General features: G+C 49.9%; 1 protein-coding gene across 2 annotated transcripts; it reads left to right on the top strand.

The window, feature by feature from the left end:
- The first annotated feature begins 1,528 nt into the window (after positions 1-1,528).
- Positions 1,529-24,950, top strand: PTDSS2 (phosphatidylserine synthase 2). Of its 2 annotated transcripts, XM_084774111.1 has the most exons (12): positions 1,536-1,759; positions 5,478-5,579; positions 13,423-13,505; positions 17,091-17,158; positions 20,620-20,754; positions 21,122-21,172; positions 21,680-21,793; positions 21,882-22,000; positions 23,138-23,252; positions 23,334-23,479; positions 23,582-23,767; positions 24,108-24,950. In XM_084774111.1, the coding sequence occupies exons 1-12, from the start codon at positions 1,644-1,646 to the stop codon at positions 24,283-24,285; spliced, it is 1,413 nt and encodes a 470-aa protein (XP_084630237.1). In that variant the 5' UTR covers positions 1,536-1,643; the 3' UTR covers positions 24,286-24,950. The 2 variants fall into 2 exon arrangements, with proteins under 2 accessions (XP_084630238.1, XP_084630237.1); XM_084774112.1 differs by lacking the exons at positions 20,620-20,754; positions 21,122-21,172; positions 21,680-21,793; ... (3 more) ...; positions 23,582-23,767; positions 24,108-24,950 and adding an exon at positions 18,384-18,444 and having other exon boundaries at positions 1,529-1,759.
- The last annotated feature ends 1,637 nt before the right edge of the window (positions 24,951-26,587 follow it).

The raw sequence follows: 26,587 nt of genomic DNA, 5'->3' as shown, positions 1-26,587 counted from the left end.
ACAAGGGAGGCTGGCAGGCCACAACAACTTTTGGGCAAACATGTCCTGATCTGATCTTGAACCTGTCAAGCTACTGGTGGAGAAAAAGCCCACCAAGGCCTTTCTTTAACACTATCAGACTTTTGTTTCAGGCCAGGAGCCTGAGGAAGAATCTAGAAGTTGGCCATCTTGACATTTGTTTGTTTGTTTTGAGATGAGTTTCTCTGTGTAACCTTGGCAGCCCTAGAACACGATCTATAGACCAGGCTGGCCTTGAACTCAGAGATCTTCCTGCCTCTGCCTCCTGAGTACTGGGATTAGAAGTGTGGGCCACCATTGCTGAAGTTTGTCATCTTTAATATCTAATTTAATAGGTTCTCTCCCTATCTGCCCGCCTATTAGGGTATCTGACTAACTCCTAGTCTCATACAAGGATGATTATCAACTTCCTGCTCCACCCACTTCCACCTCAAAGTGCTGAGATATCAGGCCTGAGACACCACAACTGATCACATTGAAAAAGAACCCACACTCTTATACAAGTTTAGGTAACCCATTCACTACCCTACTGCAAAACTGTGAGTACTTTCAGCAGCTATTTGTACAACTATCCAACTTGACTCCCCCAGTTAATTTAAAATAGTAATTATCAATTAATTAAAAATTTTATTTACTTATGTATTTTATATTACATGAGTGCTCTGTCTTCATGAATACCATTACAGATGGTTGGGAGCCATCTGGTTTCTGGGAACTGAACTCAGGACCTCTGGGAAAGCAGCTAGCGCTCTTAACCACTGAGCCATCTCTCCAGCCCTATTAATAATTTTTAAACATTGAGACAGAGTCTCACTGGGTAGCCTTGGTTGATCTGGAGTTGTATGTAGATCAGGCTGGCTTTGAACACATACAGATCTTCCTACCTCTGCCTCTTGAGAGCTATGATTAGAGGCCTATGTCACCACATTTGGCTAAAACTTATTTATTTTTATGTACATAGGTGTTTTGCCTGCATGTATATATCTGTGTAGCACCTGTGTGCAGTGCCCAAGAAGCCAGAAGAGGGCACTGGATCCACTGGAAATGAAGTTACTATAGATTGTGAGCTGCCATGTGGGTGTGGGAACTGAACTCGGTCCTCTAGAAGAGCAGCTTTGTAGACCAGGCTGGCCTCGAACTCACAGCGATCCGCTGCCTCTGCCTCCTCAGTGCTGGGATTAAAGGCGCGCACCACTATGCCCTCATTAGACAAGGTTTGTCTGCATGACCCAGGCTGTCCTTGAATTCGTTTAGTGCTCTTGCCTCCGCCTCCCTGGTGCTTAGTTTGCATGCCAGGGCTACCACAACAGTTTGGGCTGATTCTCTCTGCATCCCCAGAGACCTGTCTTCCGAACTCTATCAAACACCAGCCACTGCCAGAAGCTTAGAACAGTCTCCCGGCTAGAAGAAGCACGTGGACGGTCTCCTGGCAACCGGACAGCGTCTCTCCTAGCTAGCCGCTTAGGGATTTGGCCGCCCGCGCCCAGCATGCCCTGCGGCCCGGCGCGCACTACGCGTCCCACAATGCCTCACGGCCCCGCCCCACTCCCGCGGAGACCCCGCTGGGCGGCACCGCGACCCCTGCCCGCCGCCCGCAGCCTGGCGGGCTGCGCAGGCCGGGCGCCATGCGGAGGGGCGAGCGCAGAGTTGCGGGAGGCTCGGGTTCCGGATCTTCGCTGCTCGAGGGCCGTCGCAGCACCGAGTCGGAGGTCTACGACGATGGCACCAACACCTTCTTTTGGTGAGGGTCTCCCTGCGTCGGGGTCCGGGTTTGGGACAGGCGGTTTGGGTTGGATCGGGGACTGTCTGGGCCCAGATCCGTCGGGAGAGCACCTCACCAGGGCTCAGCGGCCAGCAAAGCCGGTGAAATCCCGCGTGGTCGTCTGCGTATGAGATGGCGAGTGTTTTTCGGGTCGGGGGAGCCCCGGGATGAGCTCTGGAAGGCCTTGCCACCACACACTAGTGACATTTAGATTGTCTTTCCGCTGGACATCTGGTGTCACCCCTGCTCTTTCCCCTTGGCATTGCCCTGAACTGGCCTGATGGGTATGGCACATCTGTGGTCTAGTTTTTGCTCATTGCTACCCTTTTCAGTGACCCTGGCCTGCACAACTCTGCCCATGACAAGTTTTGGGGTCATACAAGCCCTCTCTGCCTTAGTGGAGTGGGTGCCTAGGAATTGCAGGTGCTTTGCTACTTTGAAGGACCATGCCACCTCCCTGGCTGACCAGTCAAAGGTGTGATCCCGTGACCTTGGGCTAGCCCGTCAGCTTTCCTCGCTTGTGAAAAAAAGATGACACTCATGAGGCAAAGAGCTCGCTTCCACAAGAGGAATGGCTTTGCTTGCCGTTCTTTACTTCAGACAGCTAAGTTTCCACCCACCTATACAGTCCTGGAGTCCCAGGGTGGGTCCTGCAGACAAGTGGACCCAAGTGCACACAGAGACAAATGCAGACCCGGGGGGGGGGGGCGGGGGGGGCGGGGGCAGATGCTCTATAGAAGTAGCTCTGAGAGAACAGAGCAGTGGTCGTGCTGAGAACACTGATCAGAGTGAGAGAAGCCTGGTCTGGAAGCGATTTTGGCAATTCAGAAGGGGCCATCACACAGATAGGGTCCTCGGAGGGACTCGGTCCTTTGCTGGCTCGTATCTCTGGCTTGCAGGTGGGAGTGGAAGCTGAGGCTTTGGTGAGATACAGCTGAAATAGCAGGAGAGTGGGGTGGGGGCGGGAGAGCGCTTTGCATCTGGACCGTATATTATTAGCACCTTCCCTGCGTTACGTACAGCTTCTGCAAGGGGTCCAGCCAGCACCGCTTTTCCATATGATCCCCTCTGGTGACTGTGGGAACGTTAGAAGGAAAAGAAGCAATCCCAGCACTCAGGAGGCAGAGGCAGGTGAATCTCTGTGAGTTTGAAGACAGCCTGGTCTACATAGTGAGTTCCAGGACAACCAGAGCTACATAGTGAAGAGAGACAGAGACAGGGAGAGGCAGAGGAGAGGCAGGGGAGAGGCAGAGGAGAGGCAGGGAGAGGCAGAGGAGAGGCAGGGAGAGGCAGAGGAGAGACAGGGAGAGGCAGAGGAGAGGCAGGGAGAGGCAGAGGAGAGGCAGGGAGAGGCAGAGGAGAGGCAGGGGAGGCAGGGAGAGGCAGGGGAGAGGCGGGTGGTATGGGTGTCAGAGCTAATGCCAGTGAACTTTTCTGACTTTTAACATTTTTAAAAATTTATTATAATTTATTCAGATTACTTCCCGATTGTTATCCCCTCGTTTGTGTCTGGCTGTTCGCATCGATTTTTCTGACCTTTGAGGTCCTTTAGATTTTGCAGTGGCCTAGAAGACAAGCTGATGGGACCCGACCCCATAACTGATCTCAAGACTAACCCCATACCTCATCCTGCTTGACAGGGTGTATGGTCCCTAACCCCATAACTGACCCCACAGCATCTCAATCACTGCCTGACAGGACAAAGGGCTCCTTTTCCCTTGCAGGGAAATGATGCTTATAAACCCCCTGGCCCACACCTGGTTTATATAGTTGATGGCCGCTGGAGAGAGAGTTCTAGAGTGGGTAGTTGGCTTGCCCTTCTTGTTTTATATTCATTTATTCATTCAGTCCTTTAGTGTATATTTTGGGGACCTTTACTGAGTGCCATTACTATCTTAAGGGATATATCAGGAAACCAAACAAGAGCTCAGACTCTGGCACAGTCCTGGAACTTTATTTAGAATTTTATTTTGTGTGTATTGATGGTCTGCCTGCATGTGTGTTTGTGTAACGTGTGTGCAGCGCCCCTGGAAGAAGGCGTTGGATCCCTTGGCACTATAGTTTCAGACTGGTGAGCTACCGTGTGGGTGTTAGGAATCCAATCTGGGACCTTTGGAAGAGTGGGCTGTGTTCTTAACCTCTGAGCCGTCTCTCCAGCTCCTCACCCGGCCACCCCAAGTATCACGTTCTAACCTACTCCCACCAGCGTGGAACCTTGACAGTTTGAGAACTGGTGGTCTGTGCTTGGATGCTAAAGCGTGGTGTCCCTAGTGAGCCTGTTAGGTGAGTTGGGGCAGAGGTGGCCAGCCCATCCTCAGTAGTTCTTTGTTTCTGCAGGGCCAGGTGTATGTACATGATAGGTCGCCGTGGGCTAGGCCTTGCCTAAGTCTGCCCACATCTAGCAGGCATGATCTGACAATTGATACCCTTTTGACTATCAGACCAGCAGGCCAAGAAGGCCAGTATAACAGCAGGCTAGGAGCCTCTTGAGGACCTGGACGGCCTCTGTCCCTTTCTTGGCAACGCCTTCATGTTTCCCTGGTTGGTTCTGGCAGGGGTGCCTTCCTACCCACTCAGCACGAGGAGCATGGTCATCTCTAGGGAGGAACAACCACTGGGTATTTTCCACTCACAGCAAGGAACCAGTTTGTCCTCATGCCTGCCCATGATTTACATAGGTCAACTCTTGTCCTGGGCCTGCCTGGTCATGAGACCCAGACCATCCCAGTGCCTGCCTACAGTAGGGAGGAGTAGGAGGCCCACCGCACAAACCTGACATTCTGGAGGGGGAAAGATGACCTGCCTCTGGAGTCTGGTGTGTGGGTGTGTGTTTTGTGAGCTAGACACAGAGCAATAAGGCAGAGCCCACCCTGCAGCAACTATTGATGAGACGCCCTGCTTCTGGGTTGTCCTTCCTGCTTCTCCTACTGTGCCAATGATAGGGTGACCATTTACCTCAAGGGAAAGCTGTTATTTTCAGATATCCCTGGCATAGTGAGGAGAAATAAAAGACGGTACTCCCTTTCAAGACTGTAGGTAGTCAGGGATGCCCTCAGCTTCCTGGCTACTTCAAAAACTATGAGAAGATCAGTATACTAGTAAAAAAATAACAGTAAAATAACCGAGGAGCTGAAGTGATTTTTAAGATCTATGGAAAAGAACTGGGGATTGTGCCTTGGGGGTAGAGCACTACCCTTGTATATGTAAGGCCCAGTCTTCATTCCTGCAGGGCGAATGGGGAAAGCCTTCTGCGCTTAACTTGTGCTAGTAATGTGACCACATCTTTTTGGGTTTTTGGTTTTTGTTGTTGTTGTTGTTGTTTTGTTTTGGTTTTTGGTTTTTTGGTTTTTTGGTTTTGGTTTTTTGAGACAGGGTTTCTCTGTGTAGCCCTGGCTGTCCTGGACTCCCTTTGTAGACCAGGCTGTCCTTGCATTCACAAAAATCTGCCTTCCTCTGCCTCCTGGGTGCTGGGATTAAAGGTGTGTGCCACCATACCTGGCTTAATGTGACCATATCTACCTGTGCTATAGGCAGTACACTCTAACCCCTCTGGTACCCGTGGGATGGTCAGTGAGTCTGGGAGTGCAGGTCAGGCCCTCTCCTATGCTGGGTGACTAGGTTTCACATGAGTCCTCGGCGATCCTCTGTCTCTGACACTGTGTGTTTTTGTTTTGTTTTGTTTTGTTTTTTGATGCAGGCGTGCCCACACCTTAACTGTGCTGTTCGTTCTCACCTGTGCGCTGGGCTATGTGACTCTCCTAGAAGAAACCCCTCAGGACACAGCCTACAACACTAAGAGGTAACTGCTCCTGCTCAGAGGGTGTGCTGATCTGTGGTGCTCTGGCCAGCCTGGGCTCTACACTTTCCTTGTTTGCCTAAGCGACTGGCTTCCATACCTTCCCTTGGTGCTGTGTGGGATTTCTTACCCAGAACCCTGAGTATATGGTACCTTTCAAGTACTAGGGAAGTTTTTCAGTAACCTTCCGGGTGGTCCTCCTAGTTGGTGTGCTTCTACAGTGGTATTGGTGCCAGCACTTTCTAAATATTTAAACAGACTATATTAAGAGGCCAGGGGGACATTCAGTGACCACCTGTGACCTTACTTCTCAGCATTCTCCAGAGCAGGCAGGTCACAAGCACTATCCCTGTTGCATTGCCAGGTTCTGAGGCCAGTCCCCAGCATACAGGAACAAGTTACCTCAGTGTCCTGACAGACCTTCCTGTTGCTCCTCTGGAGTGCTACCTGGCAAAGAAGGTCAATTACTGTTACAGTTAGTTACTGCGCAGGTTCTGCTTGCTCTGGGAGGGCTAGAGAGGAGGCCAGAGAAGATGTGAGAGGGCCACTGAGGTTTCAAGGCCACCTTGGTTGCTTGTCCCCTAGGCATGTGGAGAAACCTCCATGGTCTTGATACTTCTAGGCCAAAATTTTGTTTTTGAAAAATGAGAGTCTTAGGCCGGACATGGTGGTGCACACCTTTACACCTTTAATCCCAATACTTGGGAGGCAGAGGCACGTGGATCACTGTGAGTTTGAGGCCAGCCTGGTCTACAAAACAAGTCCAGGACAGCCAAGGCTACACAGAGAAACCCTGTCTGGGGGGGGCCCGGGGGGAGAGAAAAAAAGAAAAGAAAAATGGGAGTCTTAGTACCTTGCTCTAAGAGTTGAATGGGGTAACGGCGTGAACATGTGGATGTGGTCATGCTGCCCTCCCCAGTGTCTGCTGGCCTTTTGGGAGTCACACCAAGCATCACTGTGGTAGACTCCAGGACATAAGGACTCCCAGCCTGTCTGGGATGTAGGACCACCAACAGTGAACCTGGTAATGGAGCTCGTGTCCTTGAGTACAACTGGGTGCTTCTGCTAGACCAACAGGCTGCTGGACCCTAGGGCTCCCACCTGCCTTTCTTGCGTAATGCAGCCATCTTCTCCCTAGCTCATTTCTCAGCTGCTCCTGGCCCATTCTCTGTGATTTTTTTTTTTTAAACCACTCAGTGACTTCCAGGTCATCGTCACCCTCTCAGGAGTTCCTTCTTTTCCTAGCTTGGGATGGCGTGCTCCTGGGCCCACCAGCCCTCCTGTAGCCCATCATGTCTGGCCTGGCCCGTACTGGCATTTCCTGCTCATTCCCATCTCCAGGCCTGCCTGTTCCTCCCTCCTTTCTTGGGAAGGCTTCCTTCCACCAGACTCCCAGGCTAGGACTATAAGCTCAGCATGCTTTTAAGGAAATGAGTTAATACTGGGAGAGGAACTTCCTGGGCCACTGGGTCAGGACTGCTTTGTCCTTCCGGTCCTGGTGCTGGCAGAGGAGTCATCTGCAGATACCGGCCCCTGGTGTATGGAGGCAGTGGAGTCTTGGTGGTGCCTACATCTGCTCAGAGGAAATTTTCAAGTAGAACTGTGTCTCAGCCAGGTATGGTTGCTCACACATTGTAAACCAAGCACTTGGGAAACTGAGGCACAAGGCCAATTTTGGCTACATGGTGAGTTCAAGACCAGCCTGAGCTATATGAGACCCTGTTTCAAAAAATAAAAAGAAGATGGTAGTCCACACCTTTCTAGTACCAGGAAGCAGAACAGGCAGATCTCTATGCGCTTGAAGCTAGCCTGGTCTCCAAAAAGATAACCTGGTCTCCAAAGAGAGTTCTAGGCAAGCTATGGCTATATAGTGAGACCTTGTCTCAAAACAAAATAAACAAACACAAAACTGATTCTGTGGGCTTTCTCTGGATTCATCTCCGTGTACCTGGGCCTAGAGGGTCAGTAGCATCTGTGAGATCCAAGGAGATGGGGCATGGCTCGACCTCAGAAGGTGTTCTCCAGGGCCTGGATATATGGCTCGCTAGCCTAGGGTTTAATCCTTAGCACCACACTCAGCACCCCCCCAAAAAAGTTTCTCTATATGAGAAGCTTAGCTAAAGATGCCCAGCTCCAGTGTCACTGGACAAGAGTTGTCTCGAGGAAGAGCACAGCCCTTTCTTTCCTCTGAAGAGAAGGAACATGCAAAGGTATCCTGGAGTGGTCACCTGTCACCTGCCAGAGCAGTTACAGAGCTCCTGTCCACCCAAGATGTTGGGCCTGCTGTCCATACTAGGTAGCCCAGAGTCCAAGAGCTCAGACTCCCCGAGCTTAAGGACAGTGGCACTGCAGATCTGTGTGGGCACAGCCTTTCTTCGTCCAGCTCTGACCTTCCCAGAGCTGCCTCACTCCTCACTCCTCCAGGAGACACTGGACGTCTTTGTCTCTTTAAGAGCATGGAGGAGCTGACCTTTATGGCTAGTAGTTCTTCTGGTAGAGCCTGGAATCCGCTGTTGGCTCCTCCCTAGGAGTGTGGGCGTTTTCCTGTGTGCTTAGGGTAGGCTCCATGTGTAAAAAGTATTTTTTCATTACATTTGTTTTGTGTGTGTGTGTGTGTGTGTGTGTGTGTGTGTGTGTGTTCAACATGTACAGTGCACCCATGAACAAGTGTCAGAGAACAGCCTGAGGGAATTGATTTTCTCCTTCTACCATGCAGATCCTAGGGACTGAACCCAACTTGTCAGGTCTAGTGACAAGCATGTTGCCAGCCTTATAGGAAATACTTTATCATTTTTGTGGTGTTGTGGATAGAACTTAGATCTCATCACTTATGCCGAGCAAGCACTCCACCACAGACACAACCCCAACACTTATTTTCATTTAAAACATTATTTTTATGTATGTATTGGGATAAGTAAGCCAGTGTCCTCAGAGGCCAGAAGAGGGTATCGAATCCCCTGGAGCTACAAACAGCTGTGAATCACAGTGTGGAAGCTGGAGTCTCGACCTGGGTCCTCCGCAAGAGCAGCACACACATGCTCCTAACCACTAAGCCAGCTCGCCAGCTCCCCAAGAGGTTTTTTTTTTTTTTTTTTTTAAAGATTTTATTTATTTAGTATGTATACAGTATTCTGCCTGCAGGCTACAAGCAAGTACCAGATTTCTTTATAGATGGTTGTGAGCCACCATGTGGTTGGCTGGGAATTGAACTCATGACCTTTGGAAGAGTAGTAGTCAGTGCTCTTTAACCTCTGAGCCATCTCTCCGGCCCAAGAGTTATTTTTAACACTGTTTTTACGGTTCGTTTAACTTTTTCTGTGTATGTATGTGTGCCTGTGTGAGTTATGTGCACATAAGTGCCCACAGATCTCAGAGGGCATTGGATCCTCTGGAACTGGAGTTACAGGCAGTTGTGAGCCTTCTGATGTGAATGCTGGGAACTGAACCCAGGCCCTCTGCAAGAGCAGCAGGTGCTCTTAACTGTATGCGGTCTCCAGCTCCTTTTGTTAAGTCTTTAATTTCAACTTTGTATCATAGCTCTTTGTTTTTGAGATGGGAGGAGGGATGTTTGACCGTATTGCCAGTCTGGCTATGTCCTGGAATTCACTATGTGGACCACGCTGGTCTAGAACTCAAAGAGATCCATTTACCTCTGTTTCCCAAGTGTTGTGATTAAAGGCATGCTCTACCACACCCAGTTGCCAGTCTGTTCTTGAACTCCGGGGCTGAAGTAATCTTTTTGCCTTAGCCTCCTGAATAACCAGGACTCCAAGCACAGACCACTGTACGTCTCACAACACGTGTTCTGGTTTCCCAGGAGTGGTGTTGCTGTGCTGCTCCTCCGTGCCAGCTTCTTCCCCACACCTGGGGATGAATGTCTTTGTGGACTGTCAGTACTGTTGGGAAGCTGTGCCACATAGATGCTTATGATTTACCATCTGATGTCATGACCTGGGGCCCTTCTGGTCTCACCTTCTCAGCTACTCCGTTCCATTTATAGTTTTAAAATGTGTACAAAGCTAAAAGCAGGCATGATAGCACACACCTTTATTTTCAGCACTGAGGAGTTTGAAGCAGCAGAGTCCTAAATTCAAGGCCGGTCTGGCTCCAAAGCAAGATCCTGTTTCCTTTCTCAAAAATCAAAACGAAAAACCACGGACATTTTTTTAAAGGACAAACACAATTTTTAAAAAATATATTATTTATTTATTACATATTACCACATACAGTGTTCTGCCTGCATGTAACGCCTGCACACCAGAAGAAGGCACCAGATCTCATTATAGATGGCCATGAGCCACCGTGTGGTTTCTGGGAATTGAACTCAGGACCTCTGGAAGAGCAGCCAGTGCCTTTAACTTCTGAGCAATCTCTCCAGCCCCGGGGCAAACAAAATTTAACAAGAAGCAACACAGTTAATCTGGTAGAGGGCTGGGTGTAGTGGCACACACCTTTAATCTAAGATTTGGGAGGCAGAAGCAGGTGGATCTCTGTGAGTTGAAGACCAGCCTGGTCTAAAAGTGAGTCCAGGACAGCCAGGGCTACACAGAGAAACCCTGTCTTAAAAAACAACAGCAGCAGCAAAAATCTGTTAGTACACACATGAACTCACTCCCAGCTAGCTCATCTGGAGGCTGAGGCAGGAGATTGCCTGAATTCATGAATAGGAGACTGGTTTGGACAGCATAATAAGTCCTCTTCTCAAGAATGTATGGTAAAGACGGAGTAAAATAACAGAACACACACACACACACACACACCTTAGCCGGCTGCCGGGGCCCTAAGAAGGAAGGCAGGCTGACAAGAGAACCAGTCTATAGATGCACTGAAAGCCCTGAAGGGCCAGGAGGTGGCGTCCATAAGGAGCAACAGAGAGGCTGCAGGAGCCCCTGTGCTGGCTGACTGCTGAGCCCATGGGTATCTGTACAGCTGCTACTGCTGTGTCTGTGATCATGGGACAGATTCCCGAACCGGTAGAGCTTTTTAGGTCACCAAAGGACGGAAGTCAGAACTGTCCCCGCTGGGAAACAACAGAAACAAACTCAGGTTTCGCTTAGTACAAATACAGGTAGTTACAAATAGAAATGTATGCAATCTATAATATCTCAGCCTCCCATACCCACCAGCTTCATCTCTTAGGGGTCATCCAGATCTTGGAAACATTTGAAAGGTGCTCGAGAGAGTTCTCAGCATCTACACGGCAGCTCACAGCGGTGACTCCAGCTCTCATTCCTTCTTCCAGGCTCCACAGACACTGCACACACGTGGTACAAACATTCGTGCAGGCCAAACACTCATGGAAAGAAAGAAAGAGAGAGAGAGAGAGAGAGAGAGAGAGAGAGAAAGGAAGGAAAGGCCAAACACTCATGCACATAAAGATAGGTAGGTAGATAGATAGATAGATAGATAGATAGATAGATAGATAGATAGATAGATAGATAGATAATAAAAGACATTTGGGGCTGGAGAGAAGGTTCAGAGGTTAAGAGCACTGTCTGCTCTTCCAGAGGTCCTGAGTTCAATTCCCAGCAACCACATGGTGGCTCACAACCATCTATCGTGAGATCTGGTGCCCTCTTCTGGTGTGCAAGAGTACATGTGGGCAGAGCACTGTATATGTAATAAATAAATCTTTTTTAAAAAGAAGAAGAAGAAGAAGAAGACATTTGAAGCCTGATGGTGGTAGTGCACAATTTTTAATCCCAGCCCTTAGGAGGCAGAGGCAGGTGGATCTCTGTGAGTTCGAGGTTAGTTTGGTCAACAGAGTAAGTTCAGGACAGCCAGGGCTACACAGAGAAACCCTGTTTCTAAAAACCAAAAAGAAAAAGAAGACATTGGCAGGTGAACCACATCTACACTGCACATGTACAGACGTTTTCCTTGTCCATCATGCACTCACCCAGCTCTGTATGTAGCAGCCACGTGCCATTTTAGCTAGTATAAGCAATGTAGAGATGATTTTAGGAAGCTATATGTATGTGGTATACACATATCACTGTATGTAAAAGATCTGAGTGTTCACACATTTCATTACCTTTGGAGGATCTTGAACCCAACACTCCACAGATACTAGGGTAATTGTATATATATATGGATATAGTTTGGTGAAGGCACTGTTTGCTATTCTCTGAAATCAGAGCCTAAAGCCAGCCTTACCCTAGTGGCAACAAGTATACCCAGCAACCAGATCTTGGCTTCTGGTGTTCTTCACCGAGAGACCCAGACTCCTTGGAGTCATTCATTGTAAGGCCAAAAAAAAAAAAAAAAGCCCAAAATGGTCTTGAGGTTCCTGTTGTGCCTGCAGTGTTCTTGAGTCATGTCCCAGCAGTAGCTTAGGCAAAGCTGAGCAACAAAATCAGTAAAGTGGTATTGGAACATTGCCCAAATTATGCAGTCTCATATCCACAAGTCCACAGTGAGATAAGTGATGAAATCAATAAATGGGGAATGGGAAGAGGAATCCCATGTGGATGGTAGGCTCCACCCAAAGAAGCTTTAAGCTCTGCACCTTTCCTGCTCCTTCCCCAGAGCTCATCGAGGGCATGGAGGGTTGCTCTGTAGTAGAGAAGGGGCTGTGCTCAGCGTAGGCACCAAGAGTCCTAAGAAACACATCAGGTTGACAGTGGAACCTATAGTTGGTGAGCAAGGGCCATTTGCCCCTGGGTCTCTCTCTCCCCATGCTCACAGCCATAGCCTTTTTTTTTTTTTTAAGATTTATTTATTATTATGTATACAATGCTCTGCCTGCATGTACACCTGCAGGCCAGAAGAGGGCATCAGATCTCATTATAGATGGGTGTGAGCTACCAAGTGGTTGCTGGGAATTGAACTTAGGACCTCTGGAAGAGCAGTCAGTGCTCTTAACCTCTGAGCCATCTCTCCAGCCCCCTACAGCCATAGTCTTACTGTGAGGAAAGCAGCAAGGAAGTCTTCAAACAGGCTGACACCCTGCTCACACCCACATGAGTCTCCAGAAACAGCCTCTGTCACCACCAGAGAAAACTACAGAGCTGTGAAGGAAGAGCCGCCGTCATGTGGGGCCTACACACACATCTGGGCAAAGGAGGATTTTAGTGGGAACAAGGAAATACAGGGTGAAGTGTGAACTTTATTTAGTTAAAAGTTTATTTTTAAGAAAGTAAGGAGTTTCTTTTCCTTTTATGTTGCTTCTGCTCGAGTACTTAGGTCCTTCTTACAACTCATCCTTGTAAATTGTCATTCACACGGGCCTTGTAGCTCTGGTCAAGTTCCCATGCCACCAGCGTATACTGCTGAGTGTTGCTTTGCACCACAGGGTGGCTGTAGTTGAGGCACACTGATGGCCACACGTGGGTGAGACACAGGCTTGTCTCAGGTAAGCAGAGCAGTGGTGGCCCAGCCCTGGCTCTGTGGGGTCCACGCTTCTGCACCCTGCACCGTGTTCTCAGTGTTTGGTCTACATGTGTGTAGCATACTTTCTTCCATCTTGTACCTCCAAGAACATGTTGGTGTTGGAAGTGGAGACCCAACAGGACAGAAACTCTGGGAAGACCTGTGTTATCAGGTAGCCATTAGATCCTGGCATTTTTCAGAGGCTTTCAGAGGTCAAGTGGATCATTGGTGACACTGTAAATGACAAGAGACACCTGGCCCAGGACATCCAAGAGCGGTGTTGCTTGTAGGCTGTCAAGATGGAGTGAGCCTCCTGCCAGTCGCTGCCAGACTGAGTTGAGGGCTGCGTCCTCACACCTGCTCCTGCATGCCAGGGACTGGCCGAACTTGGGTGTCCACTGGGGTCCCCGCTATCCCTACCTCTGCCTTGAAGATGCTTTCGAACACTGAGGGGCTGTTTGTTCTTTATTTGCAGAGGTATTGTGGCCAGTATTTTGGTTTTCTTATGTTTTGGAGTCACACAAGCCAAAGACGGGCCATTTTCCAGACCTCATCCAGGTAACTCCATTTCCTTCTCCATGTAGCCACGTAGCCCTTCTGTTCTGAGCAGCTGCTGTACCTGTGCTGCGGGATGTGAGTGTCCTGTCCCCCGGTGCCTGCTCCTCCCGTGGCCGCTCCCCCCATGGCAGGGAGAGCTGACTGTACTGCTTGTTTCTTACCTGTCTGTGCCTCTCTCCCCTTCTTCCTGGAGACCTAGGGGTAGCTGTTGGGTTCCGTCTCCATCTCTCCTACCCCAAGTTCTGACAAATCCATGTCATCAAATTGCCCCCTGTGTGAACCTCAGCTGGAGGCCACAGGCCACCTGCCTGCCTGCTCAGTTGGCCACAGCTCAGATGAGGAGGCCCTTGGGGTCACAGCTTGGCTGATGTCACTTAGGGCCTTGGCTTATATTTAGAAACATGTTTCTTTTCTGTCTCAATGGGACTATAAACTGTGGAGATACAGAAACTATTTTTAGGCATTTAAAAAAATAAACACTTAAATTTGGATGTGTTGTGTATATTTATTTATGTACCTATTTTTGAGGGTCTCACTATTGCTCAGGCTATTCTGGATTCAAGGAATCCCCTTGGCTCCATTCCTGAACACTGGGCCCACAAGTGAGTGCCCCAACACAGATGTTTTTCCCAGATGTTGTTTTTGTATTGTTTTGTAAATTAAGCGGTCTTGAGATTTTGCCACATGTATCTGTGTACCTACCGAATTGTTTAACAAACCACTGTAGGAGCAAGAGGCACAGATTAGCCTTGAACTTGTTAGCCTTCCAGAAAAGGGAATGTCTGCCAAGGTGAGTTAGTTCTGAGGCTGTGGACACAGCTCCCCTGTGACCCAGAAGCTCTGAACAGACTGTGTGCTCTGTGTGTGCTGCTAGATGACTGAGCGAGTGGCCTCCCAGCCTCAGTGGGCCTTCGCCCTCTGACCCATCCAGCCTTGCCTCTCTAGGGGTTGGAAGCCACAAAAGAGCCAAGTCATTACAAAGTGCCCAATTCATTTTAGCAACAATGTTTCTTCTATGATATGTTTGTGGGTTTTGTTTTGTTTTGTTTTAGTTTTTTGAGAGAGTTTTTTTGTGTAGCCCTGGCTATCCTACAACTAGCTCTGTAGACCAGGCTGGCCTCGAACTCAGAGTTACATCTGCCTCTGCCTCCCAAGTGCTGGAATTGATTGTGCTATTTTAAAATGCCATTTTTGTTTGTTTATTTATTTATTTATTTAGACTTTCTGAGACAGGATTTCTCTGTGTACCCTTGGCTGTCCTGGACTCACCCTGTATACTAGACTGGCCTCAAACTCACAGTGGTCCACCTGCCTCTGCTTCCCAAGTGCTGGCATTAAAGGTGACCATGCCCAGATCACTTTGCTTTCTTACAATAAAACTACATATGTGTGTGGGTTTTGTGTGTGCTTGTCTTGTGAGCATTACAAGCCCATACAGTAAGGCATGCTTCCTCCCTTTGGATGCCACATCTCAGTGAGCATGACACATGGAGCCACACTGGCCAACTGGCAGTAACTTGCTTCTGCACGGGACACTGGAAGTGTCTCTAAGACAAGTAGGTTCTCTAGTCCAGGGACACAAGCCCTATACCCTGACAAACAAGCCATCATGTCTGAAAGGTTTTAGAGCTTTCAGAGGCTCCCACTGGGCTCAGCTAACTGACTACTGTTCCAGCTTCCAGCACTTAAATCTTACTATTGTTATTACCATCATCATCATCTATTGTCTCACTGTGTAGCCCTGGCTGTCTAGAACTCACTATGTAGACCAGGCTATCTTCAACTCAGGTGTCTGCCTGTCTCTGTCTCCCGAGTGGGGGGATCACCAAGCCTAGGAGTCCTCTCCCTCTTGCATGAATGCTCACCTGTGGGCTACTTTGAGAGCTGTGCTGTGCCTTTCCTTACAGTGTGGTCATTTGCATAAGCTCCAGGCTCCTTCACCGTTCTGTAGGAGTCGGTCTTGAGCTGCCTCCCGCCTTACTGTCTGTTCATATACTGAGCATGGAACCCTCAGGGCCTCCAGTCAAAAAGAATGTGGTACAGCTAAATGAGAGGTCAACAAGCCGCACCGTGGGAGGGGCAGCTCGAAGGGGGTTCCTCTCCAGGGAGAGGCAGCTCCCTGCAGGGCGCTTTCCTCTACCCTATCTACTGGTGTAAGCAGGCAGGCCCAGTCAGGCTGTCTCAGCTGGGGCCATTACCTGCCTGGCCTCATTAGAGCAGCAAAATGAGGTTTCAGCTGACCCGTCTGGGGAGTTACTTTATTTGGAAACTTTAATTGGCTGTGATTCCAAGTGAATACCTTGAAACAGGTCCTGATTCTTTGAAATAGCCTCCCTCCTTGGTTGAATTTTGTTTTTGTTTTTGTTTTGTCTGTGTGCAAGGCTAGGACTGAACCGCGGGCCTCATGCATGCTATGTAAGTGTGCTACCACTGAGCTACAGCTACAGCCCCTTCTAGTTCTTTCCTCTGTGGCTGTCTCCAGAATCTGAGGCTCGTTGCTGTCCCCGGCACATCTGAACTGCCTTTGACCCCTTCTTACATTTTATATTTGGGTAGACAAGGGACACTGGCATCAAACCTACCAACACTAGAGGTCAGAGGATTTTTTTTTTTGTGGGGTGGGTGGGTGGAGGATGTAGAGACAGCTGGATATTTAGGGATGGGCCTAAAGGAGGCGAGGGGTCAGCTTCTGATGTGGGTTCTTGTGGGAAAGGATTTAGGAAAGACAGGAAATGGCAATAGCTGAAGAGATGATGCCAGGATCAGTACTGATGGCCTAAGAGGTCCCTGTGGCTTTAGGTATCTGCCTCTTCTCTTAGGGAGCCTCCGTATACATATAGACACACACTTCAGTGGTGTGGGTCATCTTGCCCCCCTCAGCCTGTGAAGGTTTTCACACAGGCTCTTCCCTACTCCAGCAGCAAAGAGCATTCATAGCCTCCATCTGTATCCAAGAGTAACGTGAGCAAATGCCATTAAGAGCTTCCTACGTCATGTGTCCTGTCTGTCAGAGTTGGTCCCTCTCAACCACATAGATCAGGTCACATACTCTGAATGCGTGGAGCCTCCCCGGCTCTTCAGGTCCCATGGCGCTGTTGGGGGTGGAGGGTGTTTCAGGATCTGAGGTCTGCTGATACGGTTTGTGGTAAAACACCTTCCTAAATACAGAAGAAGACTTCATACTCATTCGTGATTGAAAAATAAAATAAAATCGAGCATATTAGAATTACAGGGTTTTCATTCCTGAACAAGGTGTCCAGCAGAAGCTGGTTGCAGGTCGGAAGCATAATTAGTACATAAAGAGCAGGGTGCAGCCATTGCTCCTCCTCCCAGCACCTTGGGCCTGCCGTGCCTCTGCAGCAAGACAGACAAAGTGAAAGACCTCTGGACTCCAGGAAAAGCATTTCACATTTCAGAGGGAAGCTCTGTTTAATTTCATTTAGGCCTTGCTTATAAAGATTCTACGAAGGACACCTAAGTACCCCACCCTCCCAAAAAATAAACTATGATCAGAAGCCTCCTGGGGCTGGGTGGGGCCTGCAGCCCCAGAACAGAGCCCCTGACGCTGCTGTTGTCTTGTTGTAGCTTACTGGCGGTTTTGGCTGTGTGTTAGTGTGGTCTACGAGTTGTTTCTCATCTTCATCCTCTTCCAGGTAAGCAGCTTTTCTTCGTTGGTAAAATAGGAATAGATAATAGAGGAGGCCTTGAATTCTCAGTCCCCAGAGTGCTAGCAGGAAGCCAGGCTGGACCAGCACAGATAGACACAAACTGCCTCACTTCCAGGCAGGCCCATATGGAGGGCTGTCTTAGTGTGGGTGCAGACACAGGCTGCTGCCATGTCTGTATGCAAGCAGGGATAGACACGGAGGTGACAGTTCATCTGGTTACAAGACAGGTAACGTGCAGTCGAGCAGGTTTGCCCTTGGCCTGTAGCTGAGCAGCTGCAGCTGTAGGACCTTTGGCCTACCTGGATCCAAGAAGCTGGTGGGACTGGCAACTGGGCGGGGGCTTGCAGGGTGGGGATGGGATGTTAGCTTATATGTTCACTAAGGGACCATGTGCTTCAGTCACTGAACTCGCGCTGTATGAGTGAGTGGCCAGGTTTATGGTTCTAAATCCACTCTCCAGGGCTGAGTCCTGTGCATGTACTGAAAGTCCTGGTAGGAGCCAGAACAGTTCCGTCTCTAGAAAGCTCAGTGTCTCTGTTCTGCCACCCAGCTGCATCGGCACAGCGCCTCTTCCTGTGACTGAGAGACATGTCAGGACTGCATCCTGCCACTCTGCAAACCTGAGGCATTTGGTTTCCCATTTGGAGTCTGTGAACCAAGCTGCTGTCAACACTCCTGTCAGGCCTTGTGTGGACACGAGTTTCCATTTCTCTCATAGACAGGCTCTAGTGCTCTTCCTGGTCACACCACACAGTGCCTTTAACTGGTTGAGGAGCTCCAGGCTGCCTTTCCGGCATGGCTGTGCCGTCTTGCGTCCCGCTAGCGCTGACTTAGAATTCTGCTGCTCTATACGCTTTCTTTCAGTTCTCCTGTGTGAGTGCTCAGAAATGGAATTGCTGGCAGTGAATGGTATTATATCCTAACGAGTATAAGGTAGCTTCTCTTGGCTTTGGCTTTGTCTTGCCAAGGATTCATTGGAAAACACCACAGCACACCTAGGTGTCACATCTTCTGGGCTCCTCAGGCTGACCCTGTTTCTGATGGGCTGGCAGCTCTGCAGAGGCTGGCGGGTGGCAATGCAGTTTTCCACACTTTGTTCTTCTCTTTCAAGATGTCCTGTTGTCAGCTGATCTGCATTTCCCAGTGAATGCTACAATCACTTTCCTGCTACATAAAAGAGCCCATGAGATTTCCTTTTCTTTCTTTGCAGTGCTGGGAATGGAACCCAGGCCTCCTGCATGCTAGGCAAGTGCTCTACTACTGAGCTACAGCCCAGACCTAGCAGGTGAGATGTTGACAGTTAAGAATGCTGCCATCCCAATGTTATTAAGTCTTGCGATTCATGAACATGGGATGTCTTCCATTTATTTAGGTACTTAATTTCTTCCTACTATGTTTTATAGTTTTCCTAATGTAAACTTTGTACTTCTTTTGTTAAGTTATTCCCAAGTACTTTACTCATTGTTTTCTCAGTTTTTAGATTGCTGGTTAATGGGGTGTTGAAGTAGTTTATTTTCAGGTGTGTGTTTGCCCTGTGATCTTGCTAAACTTACCGGTTCCAGTACTTCTGTAGGATTTGCTGTTTTCTAGGCCCTGCCATCTGCATTCAGATGATGCCACACTTCCGTGCAGTCTGGTGCCTTCTATTCCCTACTCTTGCCTGCCTCCCTTAGCTGGGCCTCCCAGAAGTGTGTTCCTCACAAGTGTGGACCTTCTTAATTGGTTTTTTATCTCCTCCGGCCTTTCGTGCTGTGTAATGAGAGCTCTGACTTTTCCCGGAAGTCTTCACTAAGTGGCAGCAGTTCAGTGGTAGCTGGTTGAGTGTTTTCATCATTAGATTTTGTCAAGTGCATTTTCTGTATTAGAGACAATTATGTGAGTTTTTCCTTTATTGATGGTGGTATTTACATTGATTAATGTTTAAAATGTGGTTCGTTTGGGTGTTCTGCTTTGCTTTGTGTTTGAGGCAAGGTCTTGTGTAGCCCAGGCTGGCCCTGAGGTGCAGTCATAGAGGTGTGTGCTGGCTGCCGTGCCTGTCATGACTTTACTCCTGAGATGAGGTGACGCTGTAGAACCCAGTCATAGTCCAGAGTCAGCCTCCTAGTAGTTGGCCGAGGATCGTGGCCTCCAAATTCACGAGGCGCTTGTCTTTGATTTCCTGGAATTGTTTTTATCGGGCTTGGGCATCGGAGTCTAAATTTGTCTGGTGTATTTCTTAGGATTTGGCCAGATTTGGGTTTTCAAGACAGGGTTTCTCTGGGTAGCCTTGGCTGTCCTGGACTCCTTTGTAGACCAGGATCCACCTGCCTCAGCCTCCGGAGTGCTGGGATTAAAGGTGTGTGTCACCACACCTGGCTGATACACCCGTTCATTCAAGAGTTCTTGGGTTTTTGTTTGTTGAAGCTCTCCCTGACTCATACCATAGGATGCTCCAGTTGTGTGCACCCCCTGCCTTTTCCCTGGGGCCCTGGTCCTGCAGGACAAAGGACATCCTTAGATACTGCGGTCTGGGAACTGAGTTTGCTGGTCAGGTTCCAGGTACTAAGCTACAGAGAGCATCTCCACATGCATGCAACATACTCCTGTGATTATTCCAGTTCTGGTACTCTATCTTGATGGTCCTCCTGCAGTCTAGCTCCGTCTCTCCTGCCCACTCTGCCCTATAGGAGAGCACCGCGGGGTCACAGGGTCTCTGCGTGTTGATCAGAAGCAGCGTTTATTTTGCAGGTATTTTGAACCTAGCAACAGGTATCCTTGATCCTAAACCTCTGTCAAGCCCAGCACTCAGCTTTTCTGATTTCATTTGAGGCCTTGGGGCCTAAGCTGGAAGGGGGTTTTTGGAGCAGTCCTGTTTCAACATGTCCGCAAGTGTTGCTAGCATCCAGGACACACAGCATTAACAAGATGGTCATCTGTGGAGTCTACACCAGGGACAGGTGACCCCTGACTTCAGATCAGGGGCTAGATTCACAGCTGGCCTCTCCTGTCTGTTGTGTGTTTTCACTTCCGCCTGCTCTGTTGGACCTCTACTCTCTCATCTGGTCTCCAAGCCTTTGAGGCCCCTTTTTGTCCTGGCTTGTGGTTTGCTCCAAAAGTGCTTCCTCCGCTGAGGGGATAGAACTCTCAGCAGCAGCTGCATATCCAAAAAGATTTGTGTCCTTAGGCATGGCCCTGGCTGTTCAGGAAAGGCAGCAGTGCAGCGCTGCCTCTTCTAGATAATGATCTGGTGCAGTGTACCCTGGGAGAGAGTGCTGTAGGGGGCTGATTTGTGCCTTGATGGCTCACTGGGGCTCACTGGGGCTCAAGGCATGTCTCCAGCCCTAGCTGCAGGGGGGGGGGGCTACTGTCCTTGTGACATACTGGCCAAGATATAGGTCACTTTCTACAGACTACTCCATCCAGGCTACCCTGCTAAGCCTGACCACACTAATGGCTCTGCTTTGCAGACAGTCCACGATGGCCGGCAGTTTCTGAAGTATGTGGACCCCAGGCTGGGAGTCCCATTGCCAGAGAGGGACTACGGGGGCAACTGCCTCATCTATGATGCTGACAACAAGACTGACCCCTTCCACAACATCTGGGTAGGGGTGTCCACCCTCCTGCCTTTCCTCAGGCTCCTTCGGGGTAGTGTGGTATGGCTCTGCACATGTAGGCCAGGCCGATGCCCCTGTTCATATTAAATGAGGATCCATCTGAGGCACATCCTGCTCTCTGTTACCAGCGTGGTCATCTGAAGGTGTCCACACAGCAATATGCTTGCCAGGCTCTGACTCAGCATCGGCCTGAAGGGCTTTTGTCGGGAGGGGAATGGCCCCAGGTCTTTGCACAGCATGAGTTTGTATGGTCCCTGGAGACCTGCCCAAGATACAGCAGTGGAGACAGCTGCCTGAGAGAGGGGCTGCCTGAGATGCTGGCTGTGTCTAAGGACCACATCCTTCTCGTCTGCAGGACAAGCTGGATGGCTTTGTTCCTGCACACTTCATTGGCTGGTATCTGAAGGTAGGGTGACCTAGCTGGCTGACACCCTGGTTCTATCTAATTCCCTCCTTCTCCATGTTCCAAGGCGGAGTGGTAGGTGGGTGAGCCCTGGCGAGGAAACACTATGCCGTCCTGGAGAATATGTGTAACACCAGAAACTTCCAGGTTTCTTGGCAGGACTCAAGTACTAGTGCTGACCCTGCTGGTCAGATCTATGCCCTATTCCTAGCACTGTGGCCATGTAGGGAAAGGGAATGAAGGAAAAGGCAAGGCAGGAAGCCTAGGCCAACCTGGGCTCCAGGTATATCCCACAGTCCCGAAACGCAGCTGGACCCTCCTGTTAGAGCTCAGTGCCAAATCCCCTCCATGTTGCCTGAAAATCTTCAAGTTAGAAAGGCGACACCCATCAACTACACTTAGCAGGGGCCCAGTGGGGCTGGGGCAGGAGGCAGGGGTTGTTTGTTTGAGCGGTACAGTGTGTAGTGAGTGAGTGACGAGCCTGATGGCGTGCTTTCTGGCACCTCACAGACCCTCATGATCCGGGACTGGTGGATGTGCATGATCATCAGCGTGATGTTCGAGTTCCTGGAGTATAGCCTGGAGCACCAGCTGCCCAACTTCAGCGAGTGCTGGTGGGACCATGTAGGTGCCGAGGGCAAGGCACAGCCTGGGTGGGCCTGGGCCTCTCGTCGCAGGCCCTGTGGTTAACACTTCTCCTTTGCTGACCCAGTGGATCATGGACGTACTCATCTGCAACGGGCTGGGCATCTACTGTGGCATGAAGACCCTCGAGTGGCTGTCCTTGAAGACATACAAGTGGCAGGGCCTCTGGAACATTCCAACCTACAAGTACATCTTGGGAGTTACAGAGGGAACCTTGGAGCATTGGGCCCCCAAGCATAAGGCTTTGCTACTTGGGAGGGTGGCAAGCAAGATGGGTATTTGTTCCTCAGACATTAGAGTGGTAGAGTGCCACTGTTATTCCTCCCTCCATCTGGGCCCCTGGCCTATATCCCCTCAAGAAGCTGTGGGCCTGTCCAATCCACCTCTCACACAGCCCAGGTTGGCCTCAGACTTGGTATGTAGTCTAGGATGACTCTTGCCCCACCTCCCAACTCCTAGGAGTACTAGTGTGTACCCCTTTACTTTTATTTTTATTTTATTTTATTTTATTTGCTATTTATGAAAAAGAAATGATACCAGGAATAGTGGTATACACCTACAGATTCCACTGCTCGGGAAGCTGAGGCAGGAGAATTCCTTGAGCATAGAAGTTCAAGGCTAGTCTAGGCAGTCCAGTGAGACTTTGTCTCAAAACTTGGAGAAAGTAGAAGCTTCAAAGTCATCCTCGGGTGTATAGTAAGTTTGAGGCTAGCTAGCCTTACCTACATGAGACCTTGTTTCAAAAAAATAAAAATAAAAAAATTAGCCAAGCATATTGGCACATACCTTTAATCCCAAGTAGGCAGGCAGATCTCCATGAATTAGAGGCCAGCCTAGTGTACATAGTAAGATCTTGTCCCAAACAACACCAAAACGCCAGGTTTATCCCAGCACTTGGGAGGCAGAGGCAGGTAGGTAGATCTCTGAGTTCAAAGACAGCCAGAGCTAAATAATAGTGAGGCCTTGTCTTCCCCTCGCTGCTCCCTACCTGCCCCCCCCCCAGGGTCGGGGGAAGAGCTAGGCAGGAGAGACCCAGCACTGGAGAGGTAGAGGGCAAGCCGATTGAGACCCTGATCCCTGGCACCACAAAAGAGAAAAAAAACCTGGGGACAATAAGGAACAAGGCTCCCCTCCTGTCTGGTTGCATCTGGCATGTGAATAGCCCCCTCTGAGTAGCTATGTGGGATCTGACCAGGGCAGAGCCCTGGTGTCTTTTGAGAAAGGCAATAAACACTGGCTCACAAGTCCTGCCGTAGATCCATGGCCTGAAGTAAGCTGGCTGACTGGCCATCCCCCTCAGGCTACTGGCTCTCTGCTTCCTAGGGGCAAGATGAAGAGGATTGCCTTTCAGTTCACGCCCTACAGCTGGGTACGCTTTGAGTGGAAGCCGGCCTCCAGCCTGCACCGCTGGCTGGCTGTGTGTGGCATCATCTTGGTGGTAAGTCCCATCTTGACTGGATCTGTGTACCACCAGTGGTTAGTTCTTGAACTGATAAATGGGCCTTCTCCCATCCCCTAGTTCCTGCTGGCAGAGCTGAACACGTTCTACCTGAAGTTTGTGCTATGGATGCCTCCTGAACACTACTTGGTCCTCCTGCGTCTGGTCTTCTTCGTGAACGTGGGTGGCGTGGCCATGCGTGAGATTTATGACTTCATGGATGAACTGTGAGGGCCGCCAGAAGGCCTAGGGGGTGGGAGGCCGGAGCCTGGGAGCCCCAAGGGCATTCTGGGTGCTGAGCAAGCCAGGCAGCTGCTGCCTCTCTGCAGGAAGCCCCACAGGAAGCTGGGCCAGCAAGCCTGGCTGGTGGCAGCCATCACGGTCACAGAGCTGCTCATCGTGGTGAAGTATGACCCGCACACACTCACCCTGTCGCTGCCCTTCTACATCTCCCAGTGCTGGACTCTTGGCTCCATCCTGGTGCTTACGTGGACTGTCTGGCGCTTCTTCCTGCGGTGAGTGGGACCCCAGGCCATCGGGCTTTGCCGTGAGTGGTGTCTGTCCCCCTCTGCTCAAATACGGACAAGGCTCCAGCTAGGCCCTTTCATTGCCTTGTGCCTCTAGCTGCCTTGGCCCCTCTATTCTCTGGGAGTCTCTGTGGCTCTGCCTGGTAGATCTGAGTTCTCGAGGTTCAGGGTGGCTTGTAGCTGGCACTCTAGCTTGACCCCTCCCCAGCCATTCCTAGAGTTGTAGCGGGTGTGGCCTCTTGCAGAGCAAAGGCATCAAGGTGACTGTGGGACCTGTGCTGAGGGCCGCTGCAGGGACAGGTGGTGAGGTGGCTCTGCTACCCCACAGGGACATCACCATGAGGTACAAGGAGACCCGGCGGCAGAAGCAGCAGAGTCACCAGGGCAGAACCATCAACAATGGGCATCCAGGGACAGATGATGACCTGCCAGGGTCTGGGACTACAGAGGAAGAAGGGACCAATGATGGTGTACCTGCTGAGGAGGGGGCCTCGGCTGCTTCGTGAGCCTCTCTTCACCGGCCTTGTGCCATTTCCCCCATCCTTATTCTCTCTGCGTCAGAGGAGGTGGGGACCTATCCACACTCCACCAAGGACACCTGAGTATACGTGTTTGTGTGCAGGTAGAGGTGTGCACATTGGCTCCAGACACTTCTCCAGGTGCGAGCTAACCAGCAAGCCTAGAACTTGCTCTAGAGCAAGGGTCCTGTCCTGTCCTTCTGCCTGGTCAGTCAGGTCCTTGACCCATGGTCTCCCTGTGGTCAATCTCAGCTCAGGCCAGGAGAGGCATCTCAGTACTCTCTCTACCCTCTTGGGTAGGCAGAAGCCCCATGAGACCCTATGGCCCCACCCAACTTACAGCAGCACAAGTGAAGGATGTCACAACACAAAGATGGCTGCTGCAGCTACAGGCAAGATGGTTGGCTCCCTGTAGCTGACTCTGTGTGGTGGTCTGGAGTCAGTACTGAGCCATTTCCTTTGGAGCCTTCCTTTCACCAGGACTGTAAGCTGAATGGTGTCTACATGAAGGTTACCAGATTGGCCTCTTGAGGGGCATCAAGTTAGACAGCTGTCCCCCAGGTGCTAGGGTTGTGCTGTCACCATGGCTCCCTGAGTTTATTAGTCGTACCCTCGAGCAAACAGAACAAATAAAGTGATGATGAAGGTGCCTAGCCTCTGGCTGCCTTCTCTGCCCCATGCTCCCAGAGACCTTGCAGTGGAAGGGACTGTGCCATCTTTTTTCAAGGGTGTGAATGCAGTTCTCACATGGCTTCAGGAGCTTGCGGGACAAAACTCTCCAAAGGCAGTCATAGCAGGTGTTTACAGGACCTATGTCCTGGGCAGCTGCCCTGCCTGCCATGTTGTCTCTGACTAGGCGTGGGGCTAGTGTCACTGAAGAGTGACCGTGGGAGATGACTGTGAACCTAGCTTTACTGTTGCAGCCACTGGGATACAGTGATAGACGACAATTCATCTTCCCACAAATGCAAATGTGCAAGTCCTGTGTCTTAGCTTACTAAGGCAAGGTGTTTCTTTGGATTTTGAGATAGGTTGGATACATAGCTCAGACTGGCACAGAACTCAATATACAGTCCGGTCTGAGCTCAGATTCTTGGCAATCCTGCATCAACCTCCCAATTTCTGGAATTACAGGTTGTGCCATATACCAAACCAAAAAGTCCTTTTTTAAAAATTTAAGTTTTGCCGGGCGTGGTGGCACATGCCTTTAATCCTAGCACTTGGGAGGCAGAGGCAGGCGGATCGCTGTGAGTTCGAGGCCAGCCTGGTCACAAAGCAAGTCCAGGACAACCAAGGCTACACAGAGAAACCCTGTCGTGAAAAACCAAAAAAAAAAAAAAAAGTTTTGCCAGATGTCGTGGCACACGCCTTTAATCCCAGCATTCAGGAGGCAGAGGCAGGCGGATCTACAGGCCTTGGTCTACAAAGAGGGTTCCAGGACATCCAGGGCTACACAGAGAAACCCTGTGTTGAAAAACCAAAAAATTAAGCCCGGCGTGGTGGCACACATCTTTAATCCCAGCACTCAGGAGGCAGAGGCGGGCGGATCACTGTGAATTCGAGGCCAGCCTGGTCTACAAAGTGAGTCCAGGACAGCCAAGGCTATCACAGAGAGACCCTGTCTCGGAAAAAAAAAAGAAAAGAAAAGAAAAAAAAATTCATCTCAACACTTGGGAGACAGAGTCAGGCACTGGTGGATCTCTGTGAGTTTGAGGCCAACCTGGTCTAGGACAGCCAGGGCTATTTCACAAAACTCCTGTCTCAAAAAATAACACCACCATGCCTGGCTAACAACAAAAAATTTTAATTTAAAACATTTTAATTAAATCTGTGTATGGGTAATTGCACATGAGAGCAGGTGACAGTGGAGGCCAGAAGAGGCCATCAGATCCCCTGGAGCTGCTGCTAGAGGTGGTTGTTAGCCACCATCCAGCCCCATGTCCCACATTTTTTTCTCCCATTTTCTGGCTGCTGTGACTACTGTTGTAGTGATCGAGGCAGTACATGTAGAGACAAGGCATGCTCTAACATACTGATTCAGTTTGTTTGCTATATGTAGCTAGTAGTGCAATTGCTGGGTCCTACCATAGCTCCATTTTTAAGGTTTTGGTTTTTGGTTTGGTTTTTTGAGACAGAGTTTCTCTGTGTAGCCTTGGCTGTCCTGGACTCTGTTTGCAGACCAGGCTGCAACTCAGAGTGATCCACCTGCCTCTGCCTCCGGAGTGCTGGGATTAAAGGCGTGCGCCACCACGCCCGGCTTGAGCAACCATTTTTAACTCTAGCATTTGTT

This window comes from Acomys minous (genome assembly GCF_964271855.1).
Source record: "Acomys minous genome assembly, chromosome: 2".
Lineage (NCBI taxonomy): Eukaryota > Metazoa > Chordata > Mammalia > Rodentia > Muridae > Acomys > Acomys minous.
Note: the sequence above shows the minus strand (reverse complement) of the source record. Positions and strands in the feature narration are given on the sequence as shown.

What these genes read in the sequence shown, in the direction of transcription:
- PTDSS2 (XM_084774111.1), top strand. Translation starts at nt 1,644, where the DNA reads ATGCGGAGGGGCGAGCGCAGAGTTGCGGGAGGCTCGGGTTCCGGATCT. An exon ending in GCGAGTGCTGGTGGGACCAT is followed by an intron (nt 21,794 to 21,881) that starts GTAGGTGCCGAG and finishes TTGCTGACCCAG; the next exon opens with TGGATCATGGACGTACTCAT. An exon ending in GTCTGGCGCTTCTTCCTGCG is followed by an intron (nt 23,768 to 24,107) that starts GTGAGTGGGACC and finishes GCTACCCCACAG; the next exon opens with GGACATCACCATGAGGTACA.